The sequence below is a fragment of the Chiloscyllium plagiosum genome, unplaced genomic scaffold, assembly GCF_037043375.1.
Source record: "Chiloscyllium plagiosum isolate Xiang-an unplaced genomic scaffold, Cpla_swu_hap1 HiC_scaffold_12, whole genome shotgun sequence".
Classification (NCBI taxonomy): Eukaryota; Metazoa; Chordata; class Chondrichthyes; order Orectolobiformes; family Hemiscylliidae; genus Chiloscyllium; species Chiloscyllium plagiosum.
This window is the reverse complement of record NW_028270150.1, coordinates 95,361,260-95,388,490: the sequence shown is the minus strand read 5'-3', so window position 1 is coordinate 95,388,490 and position 27,231 is coordinate 95,361,260. Positions and strand designations below refer to the sequence as shown.

Sequence of the window (27,231 nt, the reverse complement as noted above, 5' to 3'; positions counted from 1 at the left end):
ATTTTCAATTTTTCAGCTATAAGTTTATTAATATTTTTACAACCTATAAATTCCTGTTCTAATTGTTGTAACATTTTTATTTCGGAGTTGGATCACTTTTACCTTTCTCTACTTTTTCCAAATTACCTTTTTTCTCCTTATTTCTTTTAGCATTTCTCAAATTAGGGTGCACGTGCCTCTCGTGCTGTCCTAAACCTATAGCTGTTGTAAATTTAAGCGGGCAAATTTCTTTCCTCTCTTTTATATTGCTATTACATTTAGGGTAGTGACGTGCGACTGAGTGGTAACTACCCTCCCAGCCGCACTTACTACATTTAACTCTCACAGCTTTGATCCCTTTACACAATTTAAAATGTTTTCTCAACATTCCCGTCGTATTATAAATGTTATTACAGAATTTACATATAAAATTATCTAACGGATATTCTATTATAATTTCTATTTTATCTTTCTCATTAACAACCGGATGAATAATCCTACTCTCACTTTTCTCTGGTTCTCTAATTTGACTAAAATCAAAGGGCCCTTTAAAATTCGAATTAAAAATTGTCCGGCTATTAAAAGAACAAGATTCTAGAGGGGCCTTCTCTGTGAATCCTTCAATTCGAACTTGATCCTGAGTCCCCTAAACTTTATTACCGGCTTCCTCGTGCCTGCCAGAGGGCAGCCGTGCTGGAGTGACTATTATGGTCTCTTCCGTTTGCGTAGAAACGGATAGTCTAGTTTTTATTTGGCTAACACATTTAGCACACGGTGTTGCCAATAACAACCGTGCGGGGCGGTTATTTTCCCGGTCTCCCATCCAACCGGAAATTTTGGAATTCGACATAATCGCCGCTGCCAAAAATAGGTTACTAACATTGACTGATAGGTCACCAGCCGTCTCGTATCTTTTCTCTGGTCGCAATAGCCGACCTGAGTAGAGTACTGCTCATGTAACAGAAGGAGAACGCTAAAACTGTCAGTGGCTATACAGCACTGGATAAAACCAAAGGTAAAACCAATGATAAAATCAGTGATAAAACCAATGATAAGATCCACGCCAATATAACCTCTTAAACAATTAAAACCACTCCTCTGTTATTGAGCATCCTCTCACAGGTCATTTCCAGGGGGAACTACGTAGAGGTTCGAACAACTTTGCAACTGATAAAATGCGTAGAAATGATTGCAAAGGTGACTACACAGGCACCGTTGGGAGACCAAATAAAATAACCTTTGTCACATCCCCGCAATAGTCCCCTATTATTCCAACAGCCTCCTATTACTTCAACACCCACTATTACTTCTAACAGCCCTCTACTGCTCCAAGTGTTCTTCATCACTGCATTAGTTCTCTATTACTTCAGCTACTCTATGATACACTAACAATTCTCTATTAATTCAACAATCTACCATTTTTCCAGCAATTCTCTGATACTCCAATGATTCTGTACCACTTTAACGGAACTCCAACAGCCTGTTAGTCCATCCTTGCCTGGTGAATAAGCCTAGATGGTGTCACCCAATTGGGCACTAACACAGAACGACCTATGCATACTTTGCAGTTGGACATTGTAGCTAGCCTCTTATTTAAAAGGAACGCATGTCAATTTCACTGTCCCACTTCATCTCTCACTGTACACCTCAAGAGAATAGGATAATATTATTTGACTCCTCATGAAATGTCTCTCAAGTCAAAGTTACAAATAGGAAAATGGCAGATTGCCCAGTGTGAAATAAATCTCAGTCTAGATGTTATTGGGCAAAACAAATGGAGGGAGGCAGGAGGAATTACATTGCTATTTATTATGCTCTTAATCTTGGCATAGAACCCTACAGTGTGGAAGCAGGGCATTCAACCCACACCAATCCCCCCAAACAGCAACCTACCCAGACCCACAACCCTCCACCTATAACCTTGCCTCTCCCGTGGCTAATTCACATAGCCTGCACATCTGTGGGCACTAGGAGCAATTTAGCATGGCTAATGCACCCGACCTGCACATCTTTGCACTGTGGGAGGAAACCAGAGAGCCCACAGGAAACCCACACAGACACAGGGAGAATGTGCAAACTCCACACAGACAGTCGCCCGAGGCTGGAATCGAACATGTGACCCTGGCGCTGTGAGGCAGCAGTGCTAACCACTGAGCCACTGTGCTACCCAGATCACACAGCACCTCAAATGGGAATGAAACCCATAATCCCTGGTTTAAGAGGCCAATGCCTCATCCGTAAGACTATAAGTATGAATTAGCGAGACTAAGAATTGAGAAGGAGTTGTAACAGTTGTGATTAATTCTATCACAGAGATTGACATCAACTTCCTGTTGAAGCAAGCACTGACTATTGTGGGTACCCTGCCTTTCACATACATGATGGAGCAGTGGCGTTGGGAAATGTTCCGAGGAAACATACCCAAAGATCAGTGGATGAAAAAGTATTGGGAAATGAAGTAAGTATTTGACTCTGAGCTGTGATTAATAATCTCATCGTGACAATAGCCAAGGGATGTTTCTGCCTTTACTGTTTGACTGAAGTCAAAGCAGGTAAAGAGCAGATGGTTACGAAGTCAGCAGCTTTCACATCAGGCTTTCTGTTCGGGAAAGGTTGGCGAGAGTGCAATTCTCTAGCGCAACGTGGAATGCTGAAGGTTGGACCATGCTGTGAGTGTTGGAGTCTTACAAACGTTTTATTTACTGGCACCTATGGGAGCAGGTATTTGTTGTTTGATCCAATATCCCGGATAATCAAGAGGGAACGCCTAACCCCAGTACGCCCTGAGTGAGCAAAGCTTCAAGTCATCATCATCTCTCCCTCTCTCTAGAACAGCCCTATGATTCACTTCAGGAATTCGTTTAGCTCAGTTGGCTGGATTGTTGGTTTACAGAGCAGTGTGATGCCGACAGTGTGGGTTCAATTCCCATCACTGGTTTGAGGTTACAGTGAAGAATTCCTCTTCCCTCGCCTGGGATCTGATGGCCCTCAGGTTAAATCAGCACCAGTTACTTCTCTCAAAATGAGAGCAGCCCCTGTGGTCTGGTAAGGCTATGACAACAAAACAATAAAATGGTTCCTCTGGGACTATGGAAGGAAACGCAATTGAATGGAAAGTGTTTCCGAGCATCCTGAGGTTTTGAAAGGTGTTATGGAAACGCAAGCACTTTCTTTCGCCCAGTAATGCTGACATTTTGCACCTGACGACTGACTTTAACTTGCTTATTTGGTTGGTCTCCATGCTGAAGCTGAATTGTTAAAGTGAACTCCTTGTTAAAAATGCAGGGAGAGAAGTGTAGGCCTGGATTTTGACTGAGAGCAGTTTTCTGCCATGATCTACACGGTTTGTCGAGAATTTCCCTTCCTGTGGCTGTAGAATGATAGCTGATCTATTTTAGGGGGGAATCCTTGTTAAAAATCCTATTGACTGACTTCTCTGAACCTGCACACAAAAAAAGAGCTTTCAATTCTGGTGTCATCCTCTGTTTGCAACTTTTAGTAAAGCATTTTGCAAGGTCCCAGATGGAAGGTTGGACGATAGGTAAGAGCCCTTGGGATCCAGTACTCAACTGGGGAGGCGACGGTCTAGTGGTGTTATCGTTGGATGGTTAATCCAGAGACTCCGGTTCAAATCCCACCATGGCAGATGTTGGAATTTGAATCAAATAAACATTTGGAATGAAGAGTCTACTGATGACTATGAATCCATTGCTAGTTGTTGGGAAAAACCCTTGTGATTCAATAATGTCCTTTAGGGAAGGAAACTGCCATCCTTACTTGGTTTGGCCTACATGTGGTTCCACACCCACTGCAATATGGTTGACTCTTAACTGCCCTCTGGGCCGTTAGGGATGGGCAAGAAATGCTGGTCTGGTCAATGACACCCACATCCTGAGAATAAATAAATGAAAGCAACTCACACTGCTCCACTTGAATACATTGAGTACTAGTTGATGTACTTAGGAGAGTCGATAAAGATAATGCCATCATTTACATAGGGACTTCTATTGTCTGCATTAGTAATGGACATGTTAGAAGAATTGAAAGCCCAGAGGACCGAAGGAGGGAACGAAAGCAGAAATGTATTTATCTGGCTGGAGGGATGTAAAGAGAGGTTATCCTATAAGGGCTGCTATAGTCACTTCTATTCTGATCAACAATAAACTTGAGTTAATGTATATCAGCTCAAAGTTTGCAGTTGTTGAGAAACTTAGAAATGTATTACACAGTGGAAAAGATAACAACAGACTTCAGGAGAACCTAGAAAGATCTGTAAAATGGATGGATGCAGATAGATAAATCTTAAGACAGAGAAATATGAAGAGATGCATTTTCAATGGAGGAATAAGGAGAAGCAGAATAAACTGAGCTTTTATATCGAATGGAGTACAATACAAGGAGATAGAAGTCAGCTCTGTAAGGGAATGTTTGATAGATGTCAGTTCTGGGCACCACACCTTAGGAAGAACATATTGGCTTTGGAAGGAGTACAGTGCAGATGTATTGGAATGATATCCAGATTCCAAGAGTTAAATTGCCAGGAAAGATATCACATAAACTAGGGTTATACTTGATCGAGATTTGTTGGCTCTAGGTAATTTAATCAAGTATTGAAGATTTTATGAGGAACAGGTAGATCGAGAGAAATGATTTTTGCAGGTTGTGACATCAAGGATCAGATTCACCTTCCAATAAAATGAGATCTCCATTTATCAGGAATGCAATTAGGAAATCCTTTTTCATCTAAAAGGTACTAAGAGCTTCAAACTTGCTTTAGTAGGTGTCACCGGATGCTGTAACAATTTGACGGTTTAAGCAGAGATGGCTTCTGTTTCTGAATGTATGAACAGAAATGGGGAAAAGCAGAAAAATGAAGCTAGGTCACAGGTTAGACACAACCTCAACAAATGGAAAACCTGGTCTGAGGGACAACATTAAAACACATACGTAAACATATAGTCACACAGTATATAACATACCCCGACACATGGTATATAACATACACCTTCCTCCATCTCTCGTTCCTAAACTAAATGGTACCATTTTAAAAGGAGCGCAGTGTAAGAAAGTGTGTTTGTGTATGTGTCCACAAATCTTTGACAATGCCAGGGCAAGGTCAGATGTTGTCAAAGAGTCTATGCGATCCAATTTTAAACAGATTCTGAGGGAAGGAAAGTTATACTGAACCAAGATTAAATACTGGCCAGCTGGAATACTGTATCAACTTCTTGTCACTGCAGTTTAAGAAGGAGGGTAAGGCCTTGGAGATGGTACAGAAGGGGAAACTTATAAAATCAAAACCAGAGACAGGGCTCTCGAGTCTTTGGAATGACTGGAGAAGCTGAAGGCCATTCTCCTTATCACCGAGAAGGTTACAGGGAGATTTAATAAAGAGCTTCAAGATTGTGAAGTATTTTGGGAGAAGAACTGAGGAGAAATTGTTTTCACTGACACCAGTGTCGACAACCAGAGGACACCAGAGTCAGAATAATTTATCACTAGACACAGAGTGGAGATTTCGTAGACTACATGTTTATGATCGGTGGTGCACTGCCTGAAAGAGTGATGGAAGCTAATTCTATAACAGCGTCTGAAAGAATGTGGGATAACTGCGCAAAGGGACACAACACAAAGATATAAGGAAGGGTCAGGGAGTGGAAATCTCTTTCAGTGAGGAATCTCATTATTTGTTCTTCTTCTTAGGCGGAGGATTGTTGGTGTTGTTGAGCCTCTACCGCACGATGAAACCTACTGCGATCCAGCCGCTCTCTACCATGTTTCCAATGATTACTCCTTCATCAGGTACATGTAAACTCCCCTGCAGTGTCCATCACCAGTGTGGGAACTGAGACTTCCCTGGTATTAGCAACTGTTGTTGTAGGGGTCACTTGAAAGCAGTCCGTCAGATTTCTGGCTGAAACGTGAGCCATTCACTTATCATGGTTAACCTTGATGTCTCCATGACTGTAGATGTGGCCTGTGAAAACACGCTGCTGTCCAAATATTTCTCAAACATTATCAACATGGTTTCTTTTCTCGATATTGGATGTTCGAGCGAGCACTCCCCAGACTGTTGGGATGTATATTCCATGATGTTGTGAGTGTAGCTCACTGCAAGAACACAGTTCAATGTATAAACATGCATTTTGGTGACTTATAACAGTTGCAGAATAGGAGTTTGGAGCTCATTGATAGGAGCTCAATCCCAAATCCACCGATACCTTTAATATCTCGAAATCCGTTGCTATCTCTCTTGCATATACTCAATGATTGAGCCTGCGCACACCTTAAGGGTATAGAATTCCAAAGATATACCACCCTCTGAAAGAAGAGGTTCCTCCTCACCTCAATTCAAAATGGTCTAGCTCTCATTCAGAGACTGCACACCTTGACCCCATTCGCCCTCCAGACAGGAGAATACCCCTCCTGACAATTTGTCATTTTCAGCTTCTCTTTGTCTATCCAATAGGATAATGAATGAAAAGTCACTACCTGCCTGTGAGACCTAGGGCGTCTGACCTGAGCTGAGGTCTGCTCTCAATTCCATCCCCTTTCCCCACTGGCCATTGAGTTCTGTCTGGTGGTCAGTATTTCAGAGTATCTTTAAGAGATATGCTCATGAAATCACCGCTATATTGTAGCAGCAACCTGAGGGTAGAAAGATCTCAGACTCCATCTTAACTCGGATCACTTAAAGCATGACACACTAATGGAAGCATGTTTTCCTTGTAACCAAACAGCATAGTACTTGGCAAGTCGTGTGGGTGATTGTGAATACGATACTTTTGTTTAATATGTAATAAACATCTGTCGTATCCTTCAACACTATGCTGTTTGAGCCTAGTTTCTCATTTTATGAAGGATGGTGTGAGCATTGTCACATTAAGTAAAGGTACCCTCATGGATGCAAACCCCACATCACTGGTCGTGCTTACTTTATCAAAGTAATAAGCTTTCTGGGGAGAGAATTGTGGGTTTTCTGCTATGGGGCAGAGTCTTTGTATCTATTTAAGACTAAGATAGATAGGTTTGTTGATCAGGGAGAAAGTGAGCACTGCAGGTGTTGGAGGTCAGAATCGAAGAGTGTGCTGCTGGAAAAGCACAGCTGGTCAGTCAGCATCCGAGGAGCAGGAGAACCGACGTTTCGGTCAAAATCCCTTCATCAGAAATGAGGCTTGTGAGCCAAGAGGGTGGAGGGATAAATAGGAAGGGGGGGGGGGGGGGGGGGTGGGGGTGGTTGTAAGGTAGCTGAGAGTGTGATAGGTAAATGAAGGTGGGGGTAAAGGTGATAGGTCGGAGAGGAGGGTGGAGCAGATAGGTGGGAAGGAAGATGGACAGGTCATGAGGGCGGTGCTGAGTTGGAAGGTTGGAACTGGGGTAAGGTGGAGGGAGGGGAAATGAGGAAACTGGTGGAATCCACATTGATGCCGTGTGGTTGGAGGGTCCCAAGATGAAAAATGAGGCATTCCTCCTCCAGGCATCGGGTGGTGAGAGTGTGGTGATGGAGGAGGCCCAGGACCTGCACATCCTCGGCAGAGTGGGAGAGGGAGTTGAAGTGATCAGCCACAGGGCGGTGAGGTTGGCTCTCCTGCTCCTCAGATGCTGCCTGATCTTTTCCAGCACCACACTCTCGACTCTGATCTCCAGCACCTGCAGTCCTCACTTTCTCCATGAGGAATGTTGGATCCTAGTGAATGGCAGAGCAGGCTAAATAGCCTATTCCTTAAAGGAATAATGCTCCTGGAATACTGTCATGTTCTAGTCATAGAATTGTAGATTCCCTACAGTGTGGAAGCAGGCCATTCGGCCCATCAAGTCCACACTGGCCCTCCGAAGAGCAACCCACCCAACCCTATCCCCCCTGACCCTTTCACCCTGCATTTTCCATGGCTAATCCGCCTAACCTGCACACCATGGGCAACTTTGCATGTGCAAACTCCATGCAAACAGCTTCCTGAGGGTGGAATCGAACCCAGGTCCCTGGCTGTGTGAGGCAGCAGTGCTAACTACTCTCCTTCCCCTGAATCTTTTCTACCTCCTATAATAGCAGAGAAATCCCAGTTGCTGGGCCCTGAGGGTGGATTATTGTAAGGGATTGGCGTGTTTCCCCAGTGCACACTGCAGCTGATGAACGTGTTGGTTACTGTGGGCTACTGTTCCCTTGCAGTCTACGATAACGCCTTCCCTGTCCTTCCCTTTAGATACTACACAAGGACAATCTACCAGTTCCAGTTTCACGAAGCGCTGTGTAAAGTCGCTGGCCACAAAGGAGAACTGCACAAATGTGCGATCACCAACTCCACAGAAGCGGGCAAGAAGCTCAGGCAAGTTTTCAATTCCTTGCGCATCCTGTTGTATCTGGCGTAACACAAGGACACTCAACTCAGGAAATTCCAGGCAACGTGCCAGAGTCACTGCGTAAAGCAATCAGATCGGATAAAAATCAAAGCGTCACAGAGCATTGAAACAGGCCCTTCAGCCCAGCCGACCAGGTTTCCTGAACTGAGCTAGCCCCAGCTGCCTGCGTTTGGCCCATACCCCTCTAAACCTTTCTTATCCACCTACCTTTCCAAATGCCTTCTAAATGTTGCAATTGCGCATGCCTCAACCACTTCCTCCGGAAGCTCGTTCCATACGCACATCACTTATTGTGTGAAAAGGTTATCCCTTGGGTCCCATTTAACTCTCTCCCCTTTCACCTGCCGTCTCATTTTGGACTCCCCCTACCCCGGGGAAAAGACCTTGGCTCTTCACCTTATCGATGCCCCTCATGATTTTATTATCCTTGATAAGGCCATTCCTCAGCCTCCCACACTCCAGGGGAAAAAGCTCCCAGCTTATCTAGCCTCTTCTTAGAACTCAAACCGTCCAGTCTTGGTAACATTCTTATAAATCCTGTTTGCACTCTTTCCTGTTTAATAACATCCTTCCGATAACAGAGCGACCAGAATTAGGTGCAGTACTCCAAATGTGGCCTTACCAATGTCTTGTACAGCTGTAACATGACAATCCAACTCCTGTACTCAATGCTCTGATCAGTGCTTTTTTATCCCAGATGTTGTCGTGCAGAGTCAATGGAACAATTAAGCCATTGCCAGATTTCAGAGCCTGCCAACTCTGCTTTGAGCTCGGGTCAGCTTTGCGAGAATGGTTTCACATCAGTGGAGCATCTCAGGCTTTCCTCTAGTTAAAAAAAAACCTACATCAATGCAAATTTGTTATTACACAATGTACGATTATGTCACGAGCGTCCAACTGAGTGACAAGATAATTTGTGACATCATTCTTCACTGCGTTCAGCTCATCGGCTGTAAGATTGAGACAGATACCGTGCACAGAAGCTATTCAGTTCTGGCTCCTTCAGTGTTTACAGGAAGTGACAAAGCAGGAGGCGGACAGTCTGACCCAGTTGCCTTGTTTTCTCTCTCGTGCAGTGATATGCTGAAATTAGGGAAGTCTGAATCCTGGACGAGAGCTCTCGAGAAGGTAACCTCTCAAACCAGAATGAATTCCACACCACTGCTCAACTATTTCCAACCCTTGTATGTCTGGCTGAAGAAAAACAACGCAGAGAATGGCCGGACCGTCGGGTGGGATGTCAACTGGAGCCCATGTAAGCCGAGAACCCACTAAGCCAGCCATCCCTTTGGGGACAATTTTGTTGTTTTTAATTAAAACGTGAGGAAAGAATTTTAGAAAATGGCGGCTTGTGACAGCTTCCAACGCTTCGCCAAAATTTTTCTCCTCTCGGTCGACGGGGGAGGTGAAGGGTTGAGGAGGATAGTGGAGGTTGAGGTTGGAATGAGGGGGCGAACTCAAGCAGGCCAAGTGGCCACATCTTGCTCCTACTTCTTATGACCCTGAACAAGAGAGAATGGTGGGACCATTCAAATTGAGAGGCTAAGGAGGAGAGAGGGACCACTCAGTGGTGGAAGATGATTCTGAGTGAGAAGAGACCTCAGGGTTACTTAAGCCATTCAGAATCATTCCAATATGTTTTTATTTATTCCTTCCAGGGCATCACTGGCAAGGTCGGCATTTTCTGCCAGTCCCGAGTTGCTCTTGAACTGAAAGGCCATTTCAGAAGGCAGTTAAGAGTCAACCACATTGGGCATAAGTAATGGGTGCCCAAGGTGGTTGATGCTTAACTGCCTTCTGAAATGGCCTTTCAGTTCAAGAGCAACTAGGGACTGGCAGAAAATGCCTACCTTGCCAGTGATGCCCTGGAAGGAATAAATAAAAACATTTTGGAATGATTCTGTATGGCATAAGCCTGACATTGGTAATCCAGATCAGGTTTGGCTGACACACTCATACTCACCCACACTCACACTCACCCACACTCACACTCACACTCACCCACACCCACCCACACTCACTCACCCACACTCACACTCACCCACACTCACTCACCGACACTCACCCACACCCACACTCACTCACCTACCTTCACTCACCCACACCCACCCTCACTCACCTACCTTCACTCACCTACACCCACCCACACACACCCACACTCACTCACCTACACACACCCACACCCATCTTCACTCACCCACACTCACCCACACACACCCACACTCACTCACCCACACTCACACTCACCCACACTCACACTCACCCACACCCACCCACACTCACTCACCCACACTCACACTCACCCACACTCACTCACCGACACTCACCCACACCCACACTCACTCACCCACACTCACTCACCTACACACACCCACACCCACCTTCACTCACCCACACACACCCACACCCACCCTCACTCACCTACCCTCACTCACCCACACCCACCCACACTCACCCACACACACCCACACTCACTCACCTACACACACCCACACCCATCTTCACTCACCCACACTCACCCACACACACCCACACTCACTCACCCACACTCACACTCACCCACACTCACACTCACCCACACCCACCCACACTCACTCACCCACACTCACACTCACCCACACTCACTCACCGACACTCACCCACACCCACACTCACTCACCCACACTCACTCACCTACACACACCCACACCCACCTTCACTCACCCACACACACCCACACCCACCCTCACTCACCTACCCTCACTCACCCACACCCACCCACACTCACCCACACACACCCACACTCACTCACCTACACATACCCACACCCACCTTCACTCACCCACACTCACCGACACCAACCCTCACTCACCTACCCTCACTCACCCACATCCACCCACACTCACCCACACACACCCACACTCACTCACATACACACACCCACACCCACCTTCACTCACCCACACTCACCCACACACACCCACACACACCCACACTCACTCACCTACACACACCCACACCCACCTTCACTCACCCACACTCACCCACACCCACCCTCACTCACCTACCCTCACTCACCCACACCCACCCACACTCACCCACACACACCCACACTCACTCACATACACACACCCACACCCACCTTCACTCACCCACACTCACCCACACCCACCCACACTCACTCACCTACACACACCCATACCCACCTTCACTCACCCACACTCACCCACACCCACCCACACTCACTCACCTACACACACCCATACCCACCTTCACTCACCCACACTCACCCACACACACCCACACTCACTCACCCACACTCACCCACACCCACCCTCACTCACCTACCCTCATTCACCCACACCCACTCTCATTCACCTACCCTCACTCACTCACACCCACCCACACTCACCCACACACACCTACCCTCACTCACCCACACCCACCCACACTCACCCACACCCACCTTCACTCACCCACCCTCACTCACCTACACTCACCCACACCCACCTTCACTCACCCACACCTACCTACACTCACCCACACCTACCCTCACTCACCCACACCCACCCCCAGTCACACCCACCCTCACTCACACGCACCCTCACTCACACTCACCCACACTCACCCACACTCACTCACCCACCCTCACTCACCTACCCTCACTCACCCACACCCACCCACACTCACCTACCCTCACCCACACCCACCCACACTCACCCACACCCACCCTCACTTACCTACCCTCACTCACCCACATCCACCCACACTCATCCTCACTCACCCACCCTCACTCACCTACACTCACCCACACCCACCCTCACTCACCCACACCCACCCTCACTTACCTACCCTCACTCACCCACATCCACCCACACTCATCCTCACTCACCCACCCTCACTCACCTACACTCACCCACACCCACCCTCACTCACCTACCCTCACTCACCTACACACACTCACCCACACCCACCCACACTCACCCACACCCACCTTCACTCACCTACCCTCACTCACCTACACTCACCCACATCAACCCGCACTGACACTCACTCACCTACACTCACCTACCCACACTCACCCACACCCACCCACACTCACCCACACCCACCATCACTCACCCACCCTCACTCACCTACACTCACCCGCATCAACCCGCACTGACACTCACTCACCCACACTCATCCACACCCACCCTCACTCACCTACACCCACCCACACTCACCCTCACTCACCCACACCCACCCTCACTCACCTACACTCACCTACACCCACCCTCACTCACCTACACCCACCCACACTCACCCACACTCATCCACCCACACCCACACACACACCCACACCCACCCACACTCACACTCATTCACCCACACTCACCCTCACTCACCCACACCTACCCTCACTCACCCACCCTCACTCACCTACACTCACCCGCATCAACCCGCACTGACACTCACTCACCCTCACTCACCCTCACTCACCCTCACTCACGCACACCCACACACACTCACCCACACTCACCCACACCCACCCACACCCACCCACACTCATACTCATTCACCCACACTCACCCACATTCAGTCACATTCACCCACACCCACCCACACCCATCCACCCACACCCACCCACCCACACTCATTCACCCACACTCACCTGAACACACCACTACTCATCCACATCCACCCACACTCAGTCACACTCAGTCACACTCAGTCAGACTCAGTCACACTCAGTCACACTCAGTCACACTCACTTACACTCACCCACACTCACCCACAATCGCCCACATTCACCTACACCCATGCACACGCAGTCATATTCACCCACACTCACTCACACTCAGTCACACTCAGACTCACTCACTCACGCTCACTCACACTCACACACAACTAGCTACAATGTCCTACACTCAGTCACACTCTCCTACACCCACCCACATCTGCCCACACCTACCAACACCTACCCATACTCACCCACATCCACCCACACCCAGCCACCCACACACAAACACACCCACACTCACCCACACTCACACACAATCACCCACTCTCACCCACATCCACCCACACTCATCCACATCCACCCACACCCACCCACACTTACCCACACCCACCCACACTCACCCATACTCACTCACACCCACCCACACCCACCCACCCATACTCAACCACACCCACCCACACTAAACCATACCCACCCACACACACCCGCACACACCCACCCACACTCACCCACACCCACCCACCCACACCCATACCCACCCACACTCATACCCACCTACACACACCCACACTCACACACACCCATCCACACTCTCACACACCCACACCCATCCACACTCACCCACATCCACCTACACTCACCCACACCCACAGACACTCACCCATACCCACCCACACTCACCCACAAACACACACCCATCCACCCACACCTACCCGCACTCACACACACCCACACACACTCACCCACACCCACCCACACTCACCCACACTCACCCACACCAACCTACACTCACCCACACCCACCCACACTCTCACACACCCATACACACTCACCCACACCCATCCACACTCACCTACACTCACACACACCTACCCTCACCCACAATCACACGCACCCACCCACACCACCAACGCCCACCCACACCCTCCCACACTCGCAGACACCCACCCACACTCACACACACACCCACACACACCCACTTACACTCACACACACCCACACTCATTCACCCACACTCACCCACATTCTGTCACACCCACCCACACGCACCCTCACTCACAGTCATTCACCCACACTCACCCACACTCTCTCACTCACCCACACCCATCCACACTCACTCACACACACCAACACTCACACACACCCACCCACACCCATACCCACCCACACACGCCCACCCACACCCACCCACACACACCCACCCACACCCACCCTCACTCACCCACACTCACACACGCCCACCCACACCAACCCACACCCACACCCACCCACCCACACCCATACACACCCACCCTCACTCACCCACACCCACACCCACCCACACACACCCACCCACACCCACCCTCACTCACCCACACCCACCCACACTCACACACACACACCAACACTCACACACACCCACCCACACCCATACCCACCCATACCCACCCACACACGCCCACCCACATCCACCCACACCCACATCCACCCACACACACCCACCCACACCCACCCTCACTCACCCACACCCACCCACACTCACACACGCCCACCCACACCCACACACTTGCGCAGTGAGGTATCAGGACAGTGATCAGTGTAGTGGACAAAGAGCTGAAGGAGAGAATGAGAAACGTTCGTACAGGCCACCATCATCTGGAATGGCTGACACCTCCTGGTTCCCCATCGTGAACACATTTAATTATGGAAGTGAGCACCATTAAAGGCGAAGATGTTTAATGTAACAACAAGTTAATATTTATATAGCCCCTTTAACATAAGAGAACACCTCACTTCCACAGAAGGGTTAAAAAGCGATGGATAACATTAAGCCATTCAAGAATTAGGGAAAAGTTTGGTTAAGGCGTTAGGTTTTACAGAATATCTTACAGAAGAGTGACCAGTCAGAGGTTTAAGAAGGGGAATCCAATGGTTAGGGTGCAAAGGCGTGGTCTCCAAGTAGGCTGACTGAAACCAAGGCTACTGGAGAGGCTGGAAATCCAGAAACTTTGATGAAATGAGTTCACTTGACTAATTCCCAGAATGGGTGAGTTGTCCTCTGAGGAAAGGGGTGGTGAGGTAGTGATAGGTGAACCCAGGTAGAGGGTATGACCTGGTTGGCCGATGAGAGGAATGGAAGGTAGGAACAGGGGGGATGCTGGGAAGGGAGGTTATTTGAAATCGGAGAACTCAAAGGTGAGTCTTCTGGGCTGTGGGCTGCCCAAGCAGAAGATAAAGTGATGTTCCTCCAATTTGCGGTCCGATTCACTGTGGCAGTGGAGGAGGCAGAGGGTTGGGGGGGGGGGGGGGGGAATGGTGGGAAGGGGAATTGAAGTGGGTGATAAACAGGAGATAAGGCTGGCCATTACAGGCCCAGCTGAGACGCTCGGTATAACGTTCCCTTAGTTTACGTTTGGTCTTCCCGAGGTAGAGAAGACCACATCAGGAGCACCAGACGCAGTAAACTTGGTTGGAGGAGAGGTAGGTGAACCTCTGTCTCACCTGGAAGGACTGTTTGGAGGTGAGGGAGGTGAGGGGGAGGGGTTGGTGTGCTGGCAGGAGATTGCAGGGGAAGACCAAGGCCAAGTGGATGAGTGCCGACTCCTGGTCCTAATGTATGTGCCCCTGACTCAGATCAGGGGGAGGCAGGTTAGAACTAGTAAGGGGAATTGAGCTAACCAAAGGGAACTGGGAAAGGCGAAGATGGTTCCAAACTTTCACTGTGGGAGTGACCACAAACGCTCTGGTTAATGTAATGGCTGCAGCGATGAAAGGGTTTAGCACGCTGTGCTTTTAAATAAATAAATCATGGATCATTGCATTTATAAAAATGTATGTTTCAGACTTTAAAGTTAATTTTCAAGCACTTGTGCTTGATTCTGAATCAAACTGGTGGTTCTTTATCTTCCTTCTTTCTATTTTCAGATAAAAAGGATGCGATTAAAGTGCGGATTAGTTTGAAGGCAGCCCTTGGACAAAATGCTGTAAGGTTGATTTTATTTTCATAAGATTATGATAATAAACATAGGGTCAGGAGCAGGTCATACAAACTCCTTAGATTTGATCCACCAATCAGTAAGATGCTAGCTGATCTAATGGTGCCGCCTCATTTGAGATTCCCCCACAAGAGCAGATTTTAAGATTCCCTCTCTCAGCGCCAGAGAGTGTAACATTTTCTTCGGACGACAATCGCCTCATCCCAGAAGAGAGCATCTGAACCCCTTCCAAAGCAGGTGGACCTCTCCTTCACCAGAGATACCAGCAGCAGGGAGCATGCTGGGAGAGAGAGCAAGCTCACAGTTCGAGTCGAGAGGTCTCTTCATCAGGGACTCGAAACGTTAGCTTGCTCTCTCTCCCTGCACGGTCCCTGATGCCGTGGTCTCCAGCATTTGTTATTTTCAGTAGAGATACCAGCATCTGCTCCGACACACATCACCCGAAATAAGGAAACCAAATCTGTACATAGTGCTGCACCAATGTACAGCAATGGAAGGATACCTCACTTCATTGCCGTAAAGGCCAAAATGCATTTGCCTTTCCGACTGACTCACTGTGCCTGCCTGCTCTCTCTATGTGACTCGTGCAAGACCACTCACGTCTTGCAACATCACACAGTCTCTCCCCATTTAGATAATATTCTACTTTCAATTTACCCACTGGCCACGCCCCACTTTCCCACATCTGTGAAATGTTTCATCACTCACTTCCTCTATCTCGACTCCTTACAACTTGTTTTCCTGCACATCTTTTTGTCATCAGCAAATGTGCCTCCAAGCTAACGTATCTCTTTAAGTCATGAGTATAGATGTGAAATATTTCAGGCTCCAAGTCTAATCCCTGTGAGACTCCACTAGCCACAACCTAGAATTCTGACAGTGTGAAAGCCCATTCAGCCCACCTGAAGAGCATCCCACCTAGACCCACCCTATCCCTGCATTTCCCATAGCTAATCCATCTGCACTCTTGGATACTATGGGCGCAATTCAGTGTGGCCAATCCACCCAACCTGAATCTTCGGATGTGGGAGGAAACCAGAGCACCCTGGGGAAACAGCTGGTGAAAGGCTTCTGCCCGAAATGTTGACTCTCCTCCTCCTTGGATGCTGCCTGACTGTCTGTGTTTTTCCAGCACCACACTCCCAACTCTGACCTCCAGCATCTGCAGTCCTCACTTTCTCCATCCAGGGGGAATCCACGCAGACACAGGGAGAATGTGCAACTCTACACACAGTTGTCCGAGTTTGGAAGCAAAACAGAATCCCAGGTGCTGTGAGGCAGATGTGCCAACCACTGAGCAGCAATTTATAGGAGGGTATAGGAGTGGGTGAGTGAAGAGGGTAGGCATTGGGTATCGGAGTGGGTGAGTGAACAGGGTAGGCATTGGGTATCGGAGTGAGTGAATGAACAGGGTAGACAGTGGGTATAGGAGTGGGTGAATGAACAGGGTAGACAGTGGGTATAGGAGTGGGTGAATGAACAGGGTAGACAGTGGGTATAGGAGTGGGTGAATGAACAGAATAGACAGTGGGTAGAGGAGTGAGTGAGTGAACAGGGTAGACAGTGGGTATAGGAGTGGGTGAGTGAACAGGGTAGACAGTGGGTATAGGAGTGGGTGAATGAACAGGGTAGACAGTGGGTATAGGAGTGAGTGAATGAACAGAATAGACAGTGGGTAGAGGAGTGAGTGAGTGAACAGGGTAGACAGTGGGTATAGGAGTGGGTGAGTGAACAGGGTAGACAGTGGGTATAGGAGTGGGTGAATGAACAGGGTAGACAGTGGGTATAGGAGTGGGTGAATGAACAGAATAGACAGTGGGTAGAGGAGTGAGTGAGTGAACAGGGTAGACAGTGGGTATCGGAGTGGGTGAGTGAACAGGGTAGACAGTGGGTATTGGAGTGGGTGAGTGAACAGGGTAGACAGTGGGTATAGGAGTGAGTGAGTGAACAGGGTAGACAGTGGGTATAGGAGTGGGTGAGTGAACAGGGTAGACAGTGGGTATAGGAGTGGGTGAGTGAACAGGGTAGACAGTGGGTATAGGAGCGGGTGAGTGAACAGGGTAGACAGTGGGTATAGGAGTGGGTGAGTGAACAGGGTAGACAGTGTGTATAGGAGTGGGTGAGTGAACAGGGTAGACAGTGGGTATTGGAGTGGGTAATTGAACAGGGTAGACAGTGGGTATTGGAGTGGGTGAGTGAACAGGGTAGACAGTGGGTATTGGAGTGGGTGAGTGAACAGGGTAGACAGTGAGTATAGGAGTGGGAGAATGAACAGGGTAGACAATGGGTATAGGAGTGGGTGAATGAACAGAATAGACAGGGGTAGAGGAGTGAGTGAGTGAACAGGGTAGACAGTGGGTATCGGAGTGGGTGAGTGAACAGGGTAGACAGTGGGTATTGGAGTGGGTGAGTGAACAGGGTAGACAGTGGGTATAGGAGTGAGTGAGTGAACAGGGTAGACAGTGGGTATAGGAGTGGGTGAGTGAACAGGGTAGACAGTGGGTATTGGAGTGGGTGAGTGAACAGAGTAGACAGTGGGTACAGGAGTGGGTGAGTGAACAGGGTAGACAGTGGGTATAGGAGCGGGTGAGTGAACAGGGTAGACAGTGGGTATAGGAGTGGGTGAGTGAACAGGGTAGACAGTGGGTATAGGAGTGGGTGATTGAACAGGGTAGACAGTGGGTATTGGAGTGGGTGAGTGAACAGGGTAGACAGTGGGTATAGGAGTGTGTGAATGAACAGGGTACACAGTGGGTATAGGAGTGGGTGAATGAACAGGGTTAGACAGTGGGTATAGGAGTGGGTGAATGAACAGGGTAGACAGTGGGTATAGGAGTGGGTGAATGAACAGGGTAGACAGTGGGTATTGGAGTGGGTGAGTGAACAGGGTAGACAGTGGGTATAGGAGTGGGTGAGTGAACAGGGTAGACAGTGGGTATAGGAGTGGGTGAGTGAACAGGGTAGACAGTGGGTATTGGAGTGGGTGAATGAACAGGGTTAGACAGTGGGTATAGGAGTGGGTGAGTGAACAGGGTAGACAGTGGGTATAGGAGTGGGTGAGTGAACAGGGTAGACAGTGGGTATTGGAGTGGGTGAATGAACAGGGTTAGACAGTGGGTATAGGAGTGGGTGAGAGAAAAGGGTAGACAGTGGGTATAGGAGTGGGTGAGTGAACAGGGTAGACAGTGGGTATAGGAGTGGGTGAGTGAACAGGGTAGACAGTGGGTATAGGAGTGGGTGAATGAACAGGGTAGACAGAGGGTATAGGAGTGGGTGAATGAACAGGGTAGACAGTGGGTGTAGGAGTGGGTGAGTGAACAGGGTAGACAGTGGGTATTGGAGTGGGTGAGTGAACAGGGTAGACAGTGGGTATAGGAGTGGGTGAATGAGCAGGGTAGACAGAGGGTATAGGAGTGGGTGAATGAACAGGGTAGACAGTGGGTGTAGGAGTGGGTGAGTGAACAGGGTAGACAGTGGGTATTGGAGTGGGTGAGTGAACAGGGTAGACAGTGGGTATAGGAGTGGGTGAGTGAACAGGGTAGACAGTGGGTATAGGAGTGGGTGAGTGAACAGGGTAGACAGTGGGTATAGGAGTGGGTGAATGAACAGGGTAGACAGAGGGTATAGGAGTGGGTGAGTGAACAGGGTAGACAGTGGGTATAGGAGTGGGTGAGTGAACAGGGTAGACAGTGGGTATAGGAGTGGGTGAGTGAACAGGGTAGACAGAGGGTATAGGAGTGGGTGAGTGAACAGGGTAGACAGTGGGTATTGGAGTGGGTGAGTGAACAGGGTAGACAGTGGGTATTGGAGTGGGTGAATGAACAGGGTTAGACAGTGGGTATAGGAGTGGGTGAGTGAACAGGGTAGACAGTGGGTATAGGAGTGGGTGAGTGAACAGGGTAGACAGTGGGTATTGGAGTGGGTGAGTGAACAGGGTAGACAGTGGGTATAGGAGTGGGTGAGTGAACAGGGTAGACAGTGGGTATTGGAGTGGGTGAATGAACAGGGTAGACAGTGGGTATTGGAGTGGGTGAATGAACAGGGTTAGACAGTGGGTAAAGGAGTGGGTGAGTAAACAGGGTAGACAGTGGGTATAGGAGTGGGTGAGTGAACAGGGTAGACAGTGGGTATAGGAGTGTGTGAATGAACAGGGTAGACAGTGGGTATAGGAGTGGGTGAGTGAACAGGGTAGACAGTGGGTATAGGAGTGTGTGAATGAACAGGGTCGACAGTGGGTATAGGAGTGGGTGAGTGAACAGGGTAGACAGTGGGTATAGGAGTGGGTGAGTGAACAGGGTAGACAGTGGTTATAGGAGTGGGTGAATGAACAGGGTAGACAGTGGGTATAGGAGTGCGTGTATGAACAGGGTAGACAGTGGGTATAGGAGTGGGTGAGTGAACAGGTTAGACAGTGGGTATAGGAGTGTGTGAATGAACAGGGTAGACAGTGGGTATTGCAGTGGGTGAATGAACAGGGGATACAGTGGGTATAGGAGTGGGTGAGTGAACAGGGTAGACAGTGGGTATAGGAGTGGGTGAGTGAACAGGGTAGACAGTGGGTATTGGAGTGGGTGAATGAACAGGGTAGACAGTGGGTATAGGAGTGGGTGAGTGAACAGGGTAGACAGTGGATATAGGAGTGGGTGAGTGAACAAGGTAGACAGTGGGTATAGGAGTGGGTGAATGAACTGGGTAGACAGAGGATATAGGAGTGGGTGCATGAACAGGGGATACAGTGGGTATAGGAGTGGGTGAGTGAACAGGTTAGACAGTGGGTATAGGCGTGGGTGAATGAACAGGGGATACAGTGGGTATAGGAGTGGGTGAGTGAACAGGTTAGACAGTGGGTATAGGCGTGGGTGAGTGAACAGGGTAGACAGAGGGTATAGGAGAGGGTGAGTGAACAGGGTAGACAGTGGGTATAGGAGTGGGTGAATGAACAGGGTAGTCAGTGGGTATAGGAGTGGGTGAGTGAACAGGGTAGACAGTGGGTATAGGATTGGGTGAATGAACAGGGTAGACAGTGGGTATAGGAGTGGGTGAATGAACAGGGTAGACAGTGGGTATAGGAGTGGGTGAGTGAACAGGTTAGACAGTGGGTATAGGCGTGGGTGAGTGAACAGGGTAGACAGTGGGTATAGGAGTGGGTGAGTGAACAGGGTAGACAGTGGGTATAGGAGTGGGTGAGTGAACAGGGTAGACAGTGGGTATAGGAGTGGGTGAGTGAACAGGGTAGACAGTGGGTATAGGAGTGGGTGAGTGAACAGGGTAGACAGTGGGTATAGGAGTGGGTGAATGAACAGGGTAGACAGTGGGTATAGGAGTGGGTGAGTGAACAGTGTAGACAGTGGGTATCGGAGTGGGTGAATGAACAGGGTAGACAGTGGATATAGGAGTGGGTGAATGAACAGGGGATACAGTGGGTATAGGAGTGGGTGAGTGAACATGTTAGACAGTGGGTATAGGAGTGAGTGAATGAACAGGGTAGACAGTGGGTATTGGACTGGGTGAGTGAACAGGGTAGACAGTGGGTTTAGGTGTGGGTGAATGAACAGGGTAGACAGTGGGTATAGGAGTGGGTGAGTGAACAGGGTAGACAGTGGGTATAGGAGTGAGTGAATGAACAGGGTAGACAGTGGGTGTAGGAGTGGGTGAATGAACAGGGTAGACAGTGGGTATTGGAGTGGGTGAATGAACAGGGTAGACAGTGGGTGTAGGAGTGGGTGAATGAACAGGGTAGACAGTGGGTATAGGAGTGGGTGAGTGAACAGGGTAGACAGTGGATATCGGAGTGAGTGAATGAACAGGGTAGACAGTGTGTATAGGAGTGGGTGAGTGAACAGGGTAGACAGTGGATATAGGAGTGGGTGAGTGAACAGGGTAGAAAAAGGGTATAGGAGTGGGTGAATGAACAGGGTAGACAGTGGGTATTGGAGTGGGTGAATGAACAGGGTAGACAGTGGGTGTAGGAGTGGGTGAATGAACAGGGTAGACAGTGGGTATAGGAGTGGGTGAGTGAACAGGGTAGACAGTGGGTATCGGAGTGAGTGAATGAACAGGGTAGACAGTGTGTATAGGAGTGGGTGAGTGAACAGGGTAGACAGTGGATATAGGAGTGGGTGAGTGAACAGGGTAGAAAAAGGGTATAGGAGTGGGTGAATGAACAGGGTAGACAGTGGGTATAGGAGTGAGTGAATGAACAGGGTAGACAGTGGGTGTAGGAGTGGGTGAATGAACAGGGTAGACAGTGGGTATAGGAGTGGGTGAGTGAACAGGGTAGACAGTGGGTATAGGAGTGGGTGAGTGAACAGGTTAGACAGTGGGTATAGGAGTAGGTGAATGAACAGGGTCGAAAAAGGGTACAGGAGTGGGTGAATGAACAGGGTAGACAGTGGGTATAGGAGTAGGTGAATGAACAGGGTCGAAAAAGGGTATAGGAGTGGGTGAGTGAACAGGGTAGACAGTGGGTATAGGAGTGGGTGAATGAACAGGGTAGACAGTGGGTATCGGAGTGAGTGAATGAACAGGGTAGACAGTGTGTATAGGAGTGGGTGAGTGAACAGGGTAGACAGTGGATATAGGAGTGGGTGAATGAACAGGGTAGAAAAAGGGTAGAGGAGTGGGTGAATGAACAGGGTAGACAGTGGGTATAGGAGTGGGTGAGTGCACAGGGTAGACAGTGGGTATAGGAGTGGGTGAATGAACAGGGTAGACAGTGGGTATAGGAGTGGGTGAATGAACAGGGTAGACAGTGGGTATAGGAGTGGGTGAGTGAACAGGGTAGACAGTGGGTATAGGAGTGGGTGAGTGAACAGGGTAGACAGTGGGTATAGGAGTGGGTGAATGAACAGGGTAGACAGTGGGTATCGGAGTGAGTGAATGAACAGGGTAGGCAGTGTGAAAAGGAGTGGGTGAGTGAACAGGGTAGACAGTGGATATAGGAGTGGGTGAATGAACAGGGTAGAAAAAGGGTATAGGAGTGGGTGAATGAACAGGGTAGACAGTGGGTATAGGAGTGGGTGAATGAACAGGGTAGACAGTGGGTGTAGGAGTGGGTGAATGAACAGGGTAGACAGTGGGTATAGGAGTGGGTGAGTGAACAGGGTAGACAGTGGGTATCGGAGTGAGTGAATGAACAGGGTAGACAGTGTGTATAGGAGTGGGTGAGTGAACAGGGTAGACAGTGGATATAGGAGTGGGTGAGTGAACAGGGTAGAAAAAGGGTATAGGAGTGGGTGAATGAACAGGGTAGACAGTGGGTATAGGAGTGAGTGAATGAACAGGGTAGACAGTGGGTGTAGGAGTGGGTGAATGAACAGGGTAGACAGTGGGTATAGGAGTGGGTGAGTGAACAGGGTAGACAGTGGGTATAGGAGTGGGTGAGTGAACAGGTTAGACAGTGGGTATAGGAGTAGGTGAATGAACAGGGTCGAAAAAGGGTACAGGAGTGGGTGAATGAACAGGGTAGACAGTGGGTATAGGAGTAGGTGAATGAACAGGGTCGAAAAAGGGTATAGGAGTGGGTGAGTGAACAGGGTAGACAGTGGGTATAGGAGTGGGTGAATGAACAGGGTAGACAGTGGGTATCGGAGTGAGTGAATGAACAGGGTAGACAGTGTGTATAGGAGTGGGTGAGTGAACAGGGTAGACAGTGGATATAGGAGTGGGTGAATGAACAGGGTAGAAAAAGGGTAGAGGAGTGGGTGAATGAACAGGGTAGACAGTGGGTATAGGAGTGGGTGAGTGCACAGGGTAGACAGTGGGTATAGGAGTGGGTGAATGAACAGGGTAGACAGTGGGTATAGGAGTGGGTGAATGAACAGGGTAGACAGTGGGTATAGGAGTGGGTGAGTGAACAGGGTAGACAGTGGGTATAGGAGTGGGTGAGTGAACAGGGTAGACAGTGGGTATAGGAGTGGGTGAATGAACAGGGTAGACAGTGGGTATCGGAGTGAGTGAATGAACAGGGTAGGCAGTGTGAAAAGGAGTGGGTGAGTGAACAGGGTAGACAGTGGATATAGGAGTGGGTGAATGAACAGGGTAGAAAAAGGGTATAGGAGTGGGTGAATGAACAGGGTAGACAGTGAGTATAGGAGTGGGTGAGTGAACAGGGTAGACAGTGGGTATAGGAGTGGGTGAGTGAACAGGGTAGATAGTGGGTATCGGAGTGAGTGAGTGAACAGGGTAGACAGTGGGTATAGGAGTGGGTGAGTGAACAGGGTAGACAGTGGGTATAGGAGTGGGTGAATGAACAGGGTAGACAGTGGGTATCGGAGTGGGTGAGTGAACAGAGTAGACAGTGGGTATAGGAGTGGGTGAGTGAACAGGGTAGACAATGGGTATCGGAGTGTGTGAGTGAACAGGGTAGACAGTGGATATAGGAGTGGGTGAATGAACAGGGTAGCCAGTGGGTATAGGAGTGGGTGAGTGAACAGGGTAGACTTTGTATAGGAGTGGGTGAATGAACAGGGTAGACTTTGTATAGGAGTGGGTGAATGAACAGGGTAGACAGTGGGTATAGGAGTGGGTGAATGAACAGGGTAGACAGTGGGTATAGGAGTGGTTGAATGAACAGGGAAGACTTTGTATAGGAGTGGGTGAATGACCAGGGTAGACAGTGGGTATAGGAGTGGGTGAATGAACAGGGTAGACAGTAGTTATAGGAGCGGGTGAGTGAACAGGGTAGACAGTGGGTATCGGAGTGAGTGAATGAACAGGGTAGACAGTAGTTATAGGAGCGGGTGAGTGAACAGGGTAGACAGTGGGTATAGGAGTGGGTGAATGAACAGGGTAGACAGTAGTTATAGGAGCGGGTGAGTGAACAGGGTAGACAGTGGGTATAGGAGTGGGTGAGTGAACAGGGTAGACAGAGGATATAGGAGTGGGTGAATGAACAGGGTAGACAGTGGGTATTGGAGTGGTTGAATGATCAGGGTCGACAGTGGGTATAGGAGTGGGTGAATGAACAGGGTAGACAGTGGGTATAGGAGGGAGTGAGTGAACAGGGTAGACAGTGGGTATCGGAGTGAGTGAATGAACAGGGTAGACAGTGGGTATAGGAGTGGGTGAATGAACAGGGTAGACAGTGGGTATAGGAGTGGGTGAATGAACAGGGTAGACAGTGGGTATAGGAGGGAGTGAGTGAACAGGGTAGACAGTGGGTATAGGAGTGGGTGAATGAACAGGGTAGACAGTAGTTATAGGAGCGGGTGAGTGAACAGGGTAGACAGTGGGTATCGGAGTGAGTGAGTGAACAGGGTAGACAGTGGGTATAGGAGTGGGTGAATGAACAGGGTAGACAGTGGGTATAGGAGTGGGTGAATGAACAGGGTAGACAGTCGTTATAGGAGCGGGTGAGTGAACAGGGTAGACAGTGGGTATCGGAGTGAGTGAGTGAACAGGGTGGACAGTGGGTATAGGAGTGGGTGAGTGAACAGGGTAGACAGTGGGTATCGGAGTGAGTGAATGAACAGGGTAGACAGTGTGTATAGGAGTGGGTGAATGAACAGGGTAGACAGTGGGTATAGGAGTGGGTGAGTGAACAGGGTAGACAGTGGGTATAGGAGTGGGTGAGTGAACAGGGTAGACAGTGGATATAGGAATGGGTGAGTGAACAGGGTAGACAGTGGGTATAGGAGTGGGTGAATGAACAGGGTAGCCAGTGGATATAGGAGTGGGTGAGTGAACAGGATAGACAGTGGGTATAGGAGTGGGTGAATGAACAGGGTAGACTTTGTATAGGAGTGGGTGAATGAACAGGGTAGACTTTGTTTAGGAGTGGGTGAATGAACAGGGTAGCCAGTGGGTATAGGAGTGGGTGAGTGAACAGGGTAGACTTTGTATAGGAGTGGGTGAATGAACAGGGTAGACAGTGGGTATAGGAGTGGGTGAGTGAACAGGGTAGACAGTGTGTATAGGAGTGGGTGAGTGAACAGGGTAGACAGTGGGTATAGGAGTGGGTGAATGAACAGGGTAGACAGTAGTTATAGGAGCGGGTGAGTGAACAGGGTAGACAGTGGGTATAGGAGTGGGTGAGTGAACAGGGTAGACAGAGGATATAGGAGTGGGTGAATGAACAGGGTCGACAGTGGGTATAGGAGTGGGTGAATGAACAGGGTAGACTTTGTATAGGATTGGGTGAATGAACAGGGTAGACAGTGGGTATAGGAGTGGGTGAGTGAACAGGGTAGACAGTGGGTATCGGAGTGAGTGAATGAACAGGGTAGACAGTGTGTATAGGAGTGGGTGAGTGAACAGCGTTAGACAGTGGGTATATGAGTTGGTGAATGAACAGGGTAGACTTTGTATAGGAGTGGGTGAATGAACAGGGTAGACAGTGGGTATAGGTGTGGGTGAGTGAACAGGGTAGACAGTGGGTATCGGAGTGAGTGAATGAACAGGGTAGACAGTGTGTATAGGAGTGGGTGAGTGAACAGGGTAGACAGAGGATATAGGAGTGGGTGATTGAACAGGGTCGACAGTGGGTATAGGAGTGGGTGAATGAACAGGGTAGACAGTAGTTATAGGAGCGGGTGAGTGAACAGGGTAGACAGTGGTTATAGGAGTGGGTGAGTGAACGGGGTAGACAGAGGATATAGGAGTGGGTGAATGAACAGGGTCGACAGTGGGTATAGGAGTGGGTGAATGAACAGGGTAGACAGTGGGTATAGGAGGGAGTGAGTGAACAGGGTAGACAGTGGGTATCGGAGTGAGCGAATGAACAGGGTAGACAGTGTGTATAGGAGTGGGTGAGTGAACAGGGTAGACAGTGGGTGTAGGATTGGGTGAATGAACAGGGTTAGACAGTGGGTATAGGAGTCGGTGAATGAACAGGGTAGACAGTGGGTATAGGAGTGGGTGAGTGAACAGGGTAGACAGTGGATATAGGAGTGGGTGAATGAACAGGGTACACAGTGGGTATAGGAGTCGGTGAATGAACAGGGTAGTCAGTGGGTATAGGAATGAGTGAGTGAACAGTGTTGACAGTAGGTATAGGAGTGGGTGAGTTGACAGGGTATACAGTGGGTATAGGAGTGGATGTGTGAACAGGGTAGACAGTGGGGAAAGGAGTGGGTGAGTCAACAGGGTAGATAGTGGGTATAGGTGTGGGTGAATGAACAGGGTATACAGCGGGTATAGGAATGAGTGAGTGAACAGGGTTAGACAGTAGGTATAGAAGTGGGTGAATGAACAGGGTTAGACAGTGAGTACAGGAGT

The 27,231-nt window shown here is 49.1% G+C and overlaps 1 protein-coding gene across 2 annotated transcripts in view; it reads left to right on the top strand.

Annotated features, from left to right (window-relative positions):
• Positions 1-27,231, top strand: part of LOC148148597 (angiotensin-converting enzyme 2-like) — an 86,168-nt gene that overhangs the window by 38,850 nt on the left and 20,087 nt on the right. For both annotated transcript variants that reach the window (XM_087993068.1, XM_087993067.1), the window contains exons 10-14: positions 2,293-2,437; positions 5,683-5,781; positions 8,181-8,303; positions 9,414-9,592; positions 15,944-16,002. In XM_087993068.1, the coding sequence (XP_087849194.1) occupies positions 2,293-2,437; positions 5,683-5,781; positions 8,181-8,303; positions 9,414-9,592; positions 15,944-16,002 (605 nt within the window). The remainder of the gene's footprint in view (positions 1-2,292; positions 2,438-5,682; positions 5,782-8,180; positions 8,304-9,413; positions 9,593-15,943; positions 16,003-27,231) is intronic.